Below are 12,954 nucleotides of genomic sequence, written 5' to 3'. Positions count from 1 at the left end.
AAAAGGGAATATTGCCTCCCTTCCTCTCCCTCTCTGCAAAAATTAGAGTGACACAAAAAGTGAGGGGAGTTTTGGTTGCAGAACCAACCCACAGGAGCTCTGCTCCAGGAGATCCTTGTGGCCCTCATTGCCCGTGGATAAAGTCTAGACATGTCGCTGATGCACGGCACCCAACTTGAGTGACATTGGATGTGACAATTCTTCCCCGGTGCCAGCCAGCTGGCAGAGGTTCTGCTGGCAGGATGAGTAGCTCAGGGCCAGCTCCATCCTTGCCTTGCTCAGCATGAACCCAAATATGGGCCCAGCCAGCTGGAGAGGAGAGCAAGGCAAAGAATTTCATCTCCCCGTGCCACCCAACAACTTGTAGGGTGCTCTCTCCTCTCCACTGCCTTCTTTGGCCCTGCTTTTCCCCATGGCAAAAACTGAAAAAAACTGAGTTCCAGGAAGACCTGATTGTGGCCTTTCTGTAGTCAAGGGGCTTATAAGAAAGATGGGGACAAACATTGTAACAGGCTCTGTTGTAATAGGACAGGGATGATGGTTTTAAACTGAACAAGGTTCACTTTAGATTAGATACAAGGCAGAGAGTTTTGATGATAAGGGTGCTGAGATGCTGTCACATTTTGTGAAGCTGTGGATGCCCCACCCCTGGAAGTGTTCAACACCAAGTTGGATGGGACTCTGAGCAACCTGATCTAGTTGAAGATGTCCTTCATTACAGAGGGGGTGGACAAGATTTTAAACATCTGTTCCAACCCAAACTAATCTATGATTCTATGATGTGACATCAAATCTGACATCAAACAAAGCTTTCCATGCCCAGGAATGAGGAAGGGCCAACCCCAGCTGGGGAGGAAGGTATGCCCCATCCCTGATGCTTAGTCAGTTCATAATTTAGGAGCTTGTTTTCTGGGGACCATCACCAAATTTCTCCTGAATTAACCTCCCTAAAGTGCATCAGCTTCCCCTCATCAGGTTTAAGAGCTGAGGAGAGTTTGATTTAACTTACTTCATTTAATCCAAATTAAATACAGAGTGATTTAAAGCTGAACAAGAGTGGCCACCTGGTGGGTTGTGTGCACTTTGACTAATCCACTCTGAAGTCATACCTCCTTTTAATTTTAGATTAATTTTTTCTGAGTACCCCTGTGTAGACAAGCCATCAGGCTGCATCAAGATCAGTTCCTGTCTCATGGCCTCACATCCTCACTCCTTCCCAAGCTGTCTGGAGTCCTCCAGGAAAATCCAGCAAGGGATGATTCCTCTTTCTAGGGTGAAAAGCAGAGGGAGGAACTTTTTCTCTGTCTGAATGAATAAATCTGTGTGCCCAGACACCCTCGTTGGTGAGGGTGGAGAAAGGAGGTCGCTCAGCCCTCGAGAGCAGAGCTGATGCTTTGGCCAAGCAGTTCATGGTGTTGGCTTCTCCAAAGGGCTCCTTCCCACCACCCTGACAGCTCCATAGCTCCTCAGTGTTGGAATCAACTCATGGTCCAGCCCTCAACCCTGGGGAGAGGTGGTGAAGTTCCTCCAACCCTTCTTCCACCCCGGAGAGAGGTGGTGAAGGTGGATGGGATCCTCATATGTTCAAGGTGGAATTCCCAATCTGGCAGCTCCAGTCTTTAGGTTCTTCTCATGGACCTGAAATTCCTGAATTCCTGAGATTCCAAATTCAGAAAAATCTAGAATTTTAACTTATTTGCCTTTTCTTAAAAAAACCATAAAAATAAACAGGCATTTTTACTCTCATGCCTACAGACAACATCCTGAAAAACCATCTTAAAGACTTCCAACATTGAAGATAAACCTCAGATATTCAGAGCATACAAAGTTCTGTATTCTTACAGCTTTCCTGAAGTTTTCAGTGTAGTGTTGACTCACAACCACTGCTTTGGGACACCTGTGCTTTACCTTGATCTAGAGAGACTTTCTGGCCCATTCCTCGGTGCAAACCTTGAGTTTCTTCCAAAGTCCTCTGTGATTTTTGCAGAAATAGAGAGGTCTCAGGGCTAAATGTAGCAGACATCATGTCCTTCAGCGATGGGTGATTGATGCTATCTTGATACAGGCCACAAATCCTCCTCCAAAGCAGCAAGGTCATCATGGGGCAGCTCCACTCCAAGGGTACAAAGGATTCAGAAGAGGACAGGAGTGTGGCCAAGCTCTGTTTTGGAGGGCCTGGGATGGGAATGGACATATCCTCTTTCTCCTGATGGAAAGAGGATTATTTCCAGGCTTAGTGGTGAAAAATGCCTGTGGGTTGCATGGATAGAGGTGGGCACTTGTGTTTGTGTTGGTTTGATTCCTTAACAACCTCCTGTGAAGGATTTTGGAGATTTCATTTTCCATAGTGGTCTTCCTGTCTCCTTCTGGTGTTTTTTTCGTCTTTCCCCTTCACTTTTTAGATAGCCACAGATTTTTCCATGAGAAGAGTGGTGGAGACACAATCCTAAATAGGATGTCCTATGTTTATCCCTAAGAGAGGCTGGACTTCCCACTGCTGGCATTCCTCACCTCTGGCTGGAACTGGCCGTGGGATGCAGAACAGCCTGGGATGGTCCAGCTGGGTCCACTTGAGTCAAAAATGCCACTGATCACAAATCTCAGGCAAACTCCAGACTCTGAGGAGGAATTCAGAAGAGTTCCAAGCGTGGCATGAAGGAAATTCAATGACAATGTTTTTGAGAAGGTGGGAGTGAGGAACACTGAGATATTCCTGCTCCCTCAAACCCACTGTGTGGTCATTAATTAGTGCAGCAAATGAACCCATTTCTGCCTCCCCAAATGTGGTGTTTAGAGGGACCAAGGGAGTGTGAAGAGGGCTACAGGAAAAGAGGAGTATGGGGAGGTGTGCCTTAGGATGATTATTTTTAATATTTGTCACACTTCCAAATGAAACAGCAGATGAGCTGAGCCGGCTCAAACACTTGCAGAAAGAGCTGATGGGGAATTTGTTAATGAAGCAAGTTTGTCATCAGAAAATGCTGGTTCATCAAAACCTGGGCTCTGGGGACATGTGTTGCAGTCCTGGCAGGAAAAGTGTATCAGGCTGTCGGTAGGTTTCTTGAAATCAAGGAGGTTTAAAGGCTGTTGTGTGAATAAAATAAAGCCAGGCAGATCTAAAAGAGAAGATGAAGCAGCCAAAGCTCACATGAGGTTTGCTTCAAGTCCTACTCTTTGGGCTTCAGCCTTATTTGTATTTTGTAAAAATAGGGAAAACTTGAATTTTTCCCAGTTCTCAAAGCAGAGTGGCCTTTTGGCTACCATAGGGATGTGACTCACTGCAAAATGCTGCAGACTCAGAGTCCTCAAGATGACGTTAAAATGCTGTGAGGACATTCTCCAGATCTCTTGCCAAGGGGTATCTCCAGGCTGGCAGTGGAGTAGGAAGCCCTGGGTGCTCCTCTCCATCTGGAGATGAGGCAACACTGCTTGGGGCTTGAAGCACATCCATTTCTTCCCCCTGCCCTGCTCCAAGTCCAGACAGTAAGGGTTTATTGGGAAGAGTTTCAGGGCAGATGCAGTGGCTGCAGATTCCTTCAATTTGACAGCAGAGAGGAGGGCACTGTCAGCATTATGGCCTTGATCTCACTGTCACTTCACACACGATCTAAACAGCAGCAATTTGAAGAGTTTTTTCAATAGAATCTTTTCACAGCAGGGAAAAGGAGGCTCCCTGCTGACAATAAACCCAATGGCTTTAAATCAGAGTCCAGGCACATTCATTTCATAGAACCATAGAATGGTTTGGTTTAAAAAGGACCTTAAAGATCATCTCATTCTAGCCCCACTGTCATGGGCAGGGACACCTTCCACTATGCCAGGCTGCTCCAAGCCCCATCCAGCCTGGCCTGGGACACTTCCAGGGGCTGCAGCTTCTCTGGGGATCCTGTGCCAGGATCTCACCCCTCTCACAGCCAAGAATTCCCTCCCCTGACCTGCTGCCACACATCTTTCATGCAGCCCCTCCCCAAGTGTTATTGCAGCACTAATTAGAGCCAGCCATTAGGTCTCATCTTGAACATTTCGCAGAGCAATTCTATCAAAAGTGTTCTGCAGCAGTTTTTGTTCTGGCAGGGGTTTGGAGAGGATATGTCTGCACTGGATGATTGGACTGATGGATTAGAGGCAAATGCTCTGGCAGCTGCTGTTGGACCCTTCCCCATTCTCTAACCCTGGAAGCCAAGCTAGTCTTTGGCCTGGGTGAAACCATTTCATAAAGCTGATGGTGAGGCTGGCAGCAGAGGGGTTGGGTGATGCCCATTAGGAAAGCATCTTAAGACATGGAGAGTGCCAGGGTGGTGTGCAAACCGTCCTTGAACCACATCCCTCACTAAAATCTCTGCAGGCAGCTCAGGAAGACCCTGTTTGGATCCCATCTATCCCTAAGCCAATGGAAGGGAAAGAGCCTCTGCACAGGCAAAATTAAAAACTCTGTGAAGTAACCACTTGCTCTGGCAGCCCAGCTTAATTCCAGGATAAATAACACTGCTCTGTGATATTCTGCCAATCTGATCCCTCTCACAGTTTCAAAAGGAGGTGACAGATTTCCTGTCCTCTGCAGTGGCTGGGCTCTGCTGCACCTCAGATATGGCTGCATTGCAGAAGGGTGGATAAAGCCCTCCTTTCTCCCAAGAGCTTCTTGCAATGCAAAGAAAAGTCCAGGAGCTTCCTCACTCCCTTTGGCAAATGCTGTCCCCTAGGAAAGGCCACCCCTGGAGCCTCAGCCCCTGCTTTGCCTTTGATGAACTCAACCCGCTGCCCCTGTTCAATCAGGAAAGGCTGCACAAAAGGGGAGGAAAATAGGAACTTCCTCAGGGCCTGGCTTACATCCCTTCCCCTTCCCTGGGCTGCTCAGGCTCCTTGGCTTTCTCATCCCGCCTTGGGAGGAGCAGGAGCTGCTGCCCTAAGGCTCCGAGCCCGCCGGCCTGGGGTGTGTCACCCACCATTTCCTAAGTTATTCTTTTGAGTTTCCTTTTCTCACTATTAATAGATTTTCAGCCAATATCTGAGCTGTTTGAACAAGGTGGATGGGGGGGAGACAGGGGGAGGTGTTACCAAAATAGGAAGGGGAAGCTGTTGGGGAGGGAATAATCAGAGGAGCTGCCTGGAGAGGGAATAATCGGTGGCTTTGGATGGGCTCTGGGAGGATGGACGGGATGTGTCCTTTCACTTTGCATTTTAAGCCTCTTTGATTCTCTTTTTACTCTCCAAGCCTTGACCTTTCCAAAAAAGCTTCTCCCCTGAATGCCTTCCCCAGCCTGCAAAATTTCACGTACTCACCGCGCTGAGGTTACAACCAGAGCATCACTCCGTGGCATGGTTAAACTGGGAGAGAGACACTTTATACTAGATATTAGTTGGAAATTAGTAGGAAATTTCTTCCTGTGAGGATGGTGATGCCTTCAGAGAATCTGTGTCTCCTCCATCCCTGAAAGTGTTCAAGTGTTCAAGGAGCATCCTGAGATAGTGGAAAGTGTCCCTGCCCATGGCAGAGGGTTGGACTAGAGGCCCTTTAAGGTCCTGTTCAACCCAAACCATTCTGTGATTCCATGAGTTAGAGATGGTGCAAGCAGCTCAGAGTTGTGTCTGTACCTGCTATTGTGAGGAGCTGTGCTGGCACAAAGGAGATCACCCTTCCTTTTACATTTTGGGTGACTGTGACCTGTGTTCACAGGGGTCTTAGGATGAGGGAAGAGATGAGGATCTGATTCCATGTTTCAGAAGGCTTGAATTATTATTTTATTATATATATTATATTAAAACTATAGTAAAAGAATAGAAGAAAGGATTTCATCAGAAGGCTAGCTAAGAATAGAAAAAGAAAGAATGATAACAAAGGCTTGTGTGTCGGACAGAGAGTCTGAGCCAGCTGAGTGTGATTGGCCGTTAATTAGAAACAATTAACATGGGCCAATCACAGATGCACCTGTTGCATTCCACAGCAGCAGATAATCATTGTTTACACTTTGTTTTTGAAGCCTCTCAGCTTCTCAGGAGGAAAAATCCTAAGGAAAGGATTTTTCATAAAAGATGTCTGTGACAGGTGACTTTCCACATCCCACTAGCCCCTGACCAGAGAGTTCCCACCCCATCCCCATCCACAGAGGCTCTGTCAGCCTCCCAAATGGGCCGAATGAGCCTGTCTGGGTAATTAGCAATAAGGGAAAGTTGTGTCCCCTCCTGGCTGTCCCCAGCTGTCCCAGTCACACTGTGTCACAGGCCTGGCTGTGGGATACACGTATCCGGACATGAAATCATGTTTTTGCAGCGCGCTCATTTCCTCCCGTTTGGCCGCGGGTGCCTGCAGGCCTCGCGGCCTCCCCCCACAGATCCACCCCACAACCAGCCCCACAGCTTTGGCTTTTCTGAGGGACACGAAAAGAGAAGCACAGACCAACCTTTGGACTCACTGCAGCCAGGTCAAAATACCCCCAGTAGCAGCTAAATCACTCTCATCTTCTGTAAAATGGGGAATTGGTGACGGTCCAGAAAAGTGAAATCAGAAAAGCGGCCTTGGCGTGCCAAATGCAGCCAGGAAGGTCAGGGGCCGGTGGTTTTTTTCTGCCTTCTGGAAAACAGGGTGAGGGACTCTGGCTGAAATTCATGTGGACTTTCTTTTGGGAAGGGTCTCCTCTGGGTAAGGGGAGTGATAACTTGGAGGATCTCCATGCTCCATCCTCCTCCTCTCTCATAGATGTCTTAAATCCTTTTATCTCCGGGCTCACGGCATGAAGGGATCACTTGTCCCCTGCAAAAGGACTTACTGTATCTTTTGTGAGTGATTTTCATGCTGAAGGGGCCCCAGACATAATCCTGTCCTGTCTGGCTGTTCTTACCAGGGCTTTTCTCGTCCTTCAACCAGATCCTTTTCATTTCTTCTGCTGGGGACAGTTGTCAGGCAATACTGGCCACCAGCCCAGGCAAACAGGGGCTCGTTACCAGTTATTACCCTTGGGTCCAACACTGCAATTTGGCACAGGTGGCTAGTGAGGGGGGAAGACATTGAAAAAAAATCCCATTTTCTGGCATTTGAAAGAGATACAGTATGTGTGGAAGGAAAATAGTGACTCCTGGGACTGTGGTGCTTGCTCTGTAGCTGTTTCTGCTTTGGAATCAAGTTTGCAATGGCTTAGCCTAAGCCAGGTCTTCTGTGGGTGGTGACCTGCAAGATATAAAAAAAAAAAAAAAAAAAAAAAAGGCAATTTTTCTAAATGAAATGCATTTTTTCCTAAAGCTGCAGTGAGACAGAGTCCCTGGACAAACAACAACATTAAGCTCAGAGCAATAAAGCTGCAGGAAGGTATTGAGCCCCGTGACTGCAGCAGCACCTGGTGCAGCAGCAGAGAGAACACAGTTTAATTTAATGCAGCAGGATAGAAAAGGAAAATTATGCTGACAGAAAGGTGCCCCAAAACCTGCAGGAGGGGTGTGGAGATGGATGTTGCTGCTCCTCTGTAGCTCTGTAGCCACAGCCCCTCTCCACTGGTGTGCTTTAGGTCCAGCCCATGATGCTTGAATCCACTTAAATCACTGGTCCTGGCTTAATGAGGAAGAATAAATGGATTTTTAATGTCTTTTGACCTTAGTGAAGGGGAACACTAGGAGTGGATGCAGAGATACAGAAAGATAGAATACTAATGAGATTTTTGGCAGCAACTTGAGTCTTGGTTCTTCTCCCAGTCTTTTTTTTCGGGGGGGGGACTGTGTCACTCTGTGCCCCAAAAAAGACCCTGCTACCACCCCAGCCAGGACTAGCCTGGAGAATCTCACCAGATCTCTCCATTAGCAGAATAACCCCTTGCTTTGGGCTTTTGCTCTCAGTTTTTTGCTAAAAGTGGTAAAATCCTATCTGTATCTCCCCAGGGTGGGACAGGAAAGTGCTGGGGCAGGGATCCTGGTTCCTTGGATCACAGGGTGGTCCCAGCTGGCCACCAGGACTGGCCCGCAGCCAAAGCAGGGTGCTGTCCCCTTCTCTTGGACTGAGTTGAATTGAATTGTCTTTTTGACCTCTGTTGGGAGCCTTTAGTTTCTGCCCCTCTGGGATGAGCCTGGGGCATGAAGAGGAAATGAGAGCAGTGGGGGATTTCGTCTTTCCTTCCTTCCAACCCTTTCTTTCTTTACATCTCTTTTGTATTGTTTCTACCTTTAGGGGATTTTTTTGGTACCTCTTTTGTTGTCAGACCCCCTGCCAAACTTTTACACCCTATTTATGAGACAGACCCATTTTGTGGCTCACTGGATGCCTGGTCTCTCCCCAGCTTGGTGCAACCATCACTGATAATTCAAGCCACACAAATTGATAACACAGATAAGGAGGTGGTAGGTCAAAAGTCCCTTCTATCTTCAGCAGCTGGGTGGGGTTTATCTGTCAGGACCCTGTGATGGTGTTTTACTTCTTCACCTCTTCTTCTCCTGCAGACAGTGGTCAGCCTATAGGAAACATGACTTATCTCCACAAAAGCCCTTTTCCTGCAGATGTAATGGAAATGTTTTCTCACCAGCCAAGTGTTTCCTAAAATAATTCATGCTGCTGCTTTCAGTTACACTCAGATCCTGATTGTGTTTCCAGGAGTGGCTGCTCTTGGTGGCTGGTGAGGAAACCATGTTTTGGGAGGAGATCTGCACTTTTACAAAGGCACAGAGTGACACGACAAGGGGTGATGGCTTTAAAGGGACAGAGAGCAGGGTTAGATGGGATACTGAGAAGAAATTCTTGTCTGGGAGGGTGGGGAGGCCCTGCCACAGGGTGCCCAGAGAATTTGTGGTTTCCCCATCCCTGGAAATGTTCAAGGCCAGGATGGATGGAAGCACCCTGGGATGGTGGAAGGTGTCCCTGCCATGGCAAGAGGGGTTGGAATGAGATGATCTTTGAGGTCCCTTCCAACCCAAATCACTCTGTGGTACTGTGATCCCCCTGAAATGGTCAGGCAGTTGTATGAGCTGATCAGTGCAGGTCCATTCCAACTGAAATATTCTATATTCCATTTCATTCCTTTCCATTCCCTGTTTGGATGACTATGCAAGGCCCAGCCGTAGCTCCTCTGCCCCCTCCAAACCCACTCTGTCCCCAGGCAGTTCCCACAGGAACCCAAACTTGTTGCAGCCTCCCCATCCCAAACCCCATTCCCCAGCTCCTTCTCAAGCCAGATCCTGACATGGTGGAGGTAAATTTTCCCACCAGAAACTTGAGCTTCATCATGCACAATGAGTGTCAATAGACAGGCTCTGTAAGAGAAGATACTTTGCCTGCATGCCAGCATGGAGGAGCAAAGCAGATTTCTGGAGAGCAGCATTAGGCTAAAAATCAATCCTTGGAAGTGTGACTCCGGTTTTGGAGGGTTGGAAATAATATACGAATTCTTCATGGGGAAAAAAATAATTAAATATAGCAGTTCTTGTATACAGTCCCCAAGTGGAAGAACTTTCTCCCCAAATCAGGTCATTGCTTTGACTCCAGAGGGATTCATGGATAAAGTGGCTCAGCCCATGTTTCCTGAAAGGTGAAAAATTGGTCAAACTTTTCCAGGGGTGAATTTGAGCAAGAGCCCAGAACTGGTGATTGCCACATAGGGAAATTCTCTCTGGCCAATGATGGAGCTCCTGCAGTGATTACAAACAGAAGAATAGACCTAGGTTTTTATACTGGTTTAGCAGTGAAAATATCCCATTTTGGCATTGCTGCACATTGCAGAGCTCTCTGCAGTGGGAGAGTTCTCTCTTGTCAGGTGAGCTGTCCTTCAGCTGCATCCCCCACTGAGGAACAGCTTCATCATTTGAAAGCTTAAAGTATTCTCCAGAAACAAACACAGATCTCTTTGCATGTGATAATGTGAGGTAATTTGGCTTCATGATCTTGGAGGTGTTTTCCAACCTTAATGACTCTGTGATTCTGTGTCACCTTATCTCTTTCAGCGATGGGGGAGACCCTCCTAGCAGGGATGGACACTTGCAGTCAGTGCATCGCTTGGCTGTCCCCTTACAAGGGCTGGACCTGCTTTATTTTGGGAACCACTTGTAGGGCTTTTCATGGAAGTTGCTGGACTTCCCATCTGAGGGAAACCTGTCCTGAGACCCAGCAGGCCTTGTCCTCCTGCTCTTGCTCTAAAGTCCTGCTAGTTTGACTGTGTTTGGAGGTTCCTCTTGTCCTTCTCAGCTGTATTTCCTGCAGGACACAGTGACACCAGAACATGGAATTTGATATGACTTTGGAGAGCACGAGGCAAGCCCTGAGGGAATGACTCGTGGTTTATACCAGTGTTTACTTCTACAGATACACGTTCTGAGGGGAAACCAAGGGCAGTTTCCTTAGTTCAGCATTGACTTTGGTGTTTTCTCTTTTCCCAGATGTCAGCTCTCAGGATTCTGCAGACCTAGGACAAGCCACAACCACCAGAACTGCAGAAGCCACCACGACGACCCAGCCTACAGGCTCTAGAGAGACCACACCAGCCAGCACTACACCAAAAACTACCACACTCAAACCCACCACCACTGTCACAACTCAGACCACTGTGTCAACAGCCACCCCTCATCAAAGCATCACCACCACCCCCATAACCAGCCTGCGAGTGGCTCCATCCCCCACTACTGCATCTCCTGCCCCGGTGGCAGGGGCCGCCCTCACAGCATCAGGGAGCACAGTGCCTGCTGCCGCCTCTTCAGCCAGCACGTCTGGGCAGGACAGCCCCTCACAGAGCACCCCTAACCCCAAAACCAGCCCTGCTACAAGCCCCACTGGTCAACAGCAGCCCGGCACTACAGCCAGTTCGGGAAGCTCAGGCACCACCACTGCTGCAAAATCTGTCGTCATCACTCATGCAACCAATTCTCCAGGAGTTACAGGGGCTGTTGGCACATCCACTGCCACCACAGAGTCTCAGGGAAAGCAGCCTATGGATCAGGATCCTAAGCCTAATATCACTACAAGCACCACAGTGCCGAGGACTGACTCTTCCCAAAGCTCCAAGGAGTGTGCTATCACTCCTCCACCATGTGCCACCAAGCAGCTTACTCCTTCTTCCAGTTTTCCAGCCCAGGGACCAATCCCTTCCACCAGTCCTGGAAGCACCAAAATTGTTACCCCTCCAACTGGATCCCTGTCCCCAACCACCACTCCGATGTCACAACATGGCAGCAAAGACACAGTCCCAGATGCAACCACCATGACAGCTCCTGGGGCAGGTAACAGGGGACAGGAACCTTGGTTTCTTGTGCTGGGGAGGCCTTTTTGTGTTTTCTCTCCCTCTGGCTACCTAAGCACCTCCTGCCATTACGGGCTGTCACCACCTTGTCCCATTTTAGGCCTTTCCAGCGTGGTTGTCTGCGTGACAAGCACTGTTGTCTGTGACGGTGTTTACAGGGGTTCTTGGATGAGGGAAGAGACAAGGATTCTGAAACATGACAATGCTTGATTTATTATTTTATGATTATATTACATTAAAACTATACTAAAAGAATAGAAGAAAAGGTTTCATCAGAAGGCTAGCTAAGAATAGAATAACAAGGAATGATAACAAAGGCTTGTGGCTTGGGCTCTCTGTCTCAGCCAGCTGACTGTGATTGGCCATTAATTAGAAACAACCAACATGGACCAATCCCAGATGCACCTGTTGCATTCCACAGCAGCAGATAACCATTGTTTACATTTTGTTCCTGAGGCTTTTCAGCTTCTCAGGAGAAAAAATCCTAAGGAAAGGATTTTCCATAAAAGATGTCTGTGACAATTGTCCTCGGTGGAGGTCGAGTCAATGCAGGCAGTGAAATCCAAGGAATGAATCAAGTGGCAAAGTGCAGGCATTGGCTTTTGGATGGACCCAAGGGTGCCTGAAGCACCATCAGCTGCAGTGGCTCGATCTCCAGCGACGGGGAACAGGAGCAGCAGCAATGGACTGGGGACTGAAATGGGAGAATTGGGGAACCAATGTGACAGCCCCCAAAATGCTGCCCCTGGGAGATCCCTGGTGCAGCTGACAGCTTAGGCAAGGCTGTCTGGGCATGCACAGAAAATGAGCTTTAGATGACTAAGGGGATTTTGTGGCTAAACTCTGAGTTTACAAGCCCTGAGGAGTCTGACTTTGGTAGGACGTCCGTCAGGGCTGCGGGAGGGCTTTGGCTGCTGTCTAGGCAGCAGTAGGAGTGTCCATGTGATGTTTAGGACCTTGCTGAACACCAGTAAGGTGTTTTCTCTGACCTCTAGAGTTTTACAGTCATGGTAGCTCCTGGGTTTCCTGGTGAGGCACTGTTCAGCCTCCCAAACTGGCATTTGGTCTGGTTCAGCCTCCCAGTCTGGCATTTCGTCTGGTAGCATCCACAGGGAATCCACAGACCCTGTGAGGGCTCCATGGGGCTTCCAGACTTGGCTGGGGCTGTGGGCTCAGCTCACATCTGGCTCTGAATAAAAGCTGTGATCACACTGGAGCCCTTCATTATCTTCCCCTGGAAAATGCTCTTCTTGACCCAATTTCCAGTTACCTGGAATACAGAAGCCACTCAAAAACCATCTCCATGCCCCTCAGCCTCTCAGCTGTTGGCACCACTGAATGGGCCAAGGTTTTATTGCAAGGCCATCTTCACTGGCTTCCCCCAAGTCATGTTTTCATGTGTGGGCAGGAATGAGGTGAAAATATCCATGAAGGATGTTTCTTTTTCCTTTCTTTCCCCTCCTGCTCCACAGGGCTGTTCTCCACTGAAGGATCATATATAAAATTATGTTAATTCAAATTGGGCCTCAAGCATTTAAGCCTGAAGAGGTCTAAAAACCCCTTTATATTTAATAAATAGCTGGCAGAATTCATGAGAAACAGATGGCTTTGGAATTAATTCTCTCCTGGAGCCTTCAGAATGTGTCTGGGAGAGAAATATCCCTCATTTTTACTGTAGAAGAGGTAGGAGTCCCGAGAGCAGACAGGCTGTGAACATCCTGTGGCATTTTAATTCTCTTTGTCACCACTTAAG

The 12,954-nt window shown here is 48.1% G+C and overlaps 1 protein-coding gene across 4 annotated transcripts in view; it reads left to right on the top strand.

Annotated features, from left to right (window-relative positions):
• The window catches only part of PODXL (podocalyxin like), a 45,424-nt gene that overhangs the window by 19,350 nt on the left and 13,120 nt on the right, over window positions 1-12,954 (top strand). For all 4 annotated transcript variants that reach the window (XM_054292404.1, XM_054292403.1, XM_054292402.1 and 1 more), the window contains exon 2: window positions 10,345-11,181. In XM_054292404.1, coding sequence (XP_054148379.1) covers window positions 10,345-11,181 — 837 coding nt within the window. The remainder of the gene's footprint in view (window positions 1-10,344; window positions 11,182-12,954) is intronic.

Source organism: Melozone crissalis, unplaced genomic scaffold (assembly GCF_028551555.1).
Source record: "Melozone crissalis strain CALT ecotype California unplaced genomic scaffold, PUWL_Pcris_2 ptg000110l_1, whole genome shotgun sequence".
Lineage (NCBI taxonomy): Eukaryota > Metazoa > Chordata > Aves > Passeriformes > Passerellidae > Melozone > Melozone crissalis.
The sequence above is the reverse complement of the archived record's forward strand: the minus strand, read 5'-3'. Positions and strand labels throughout refer to the sequence as shown.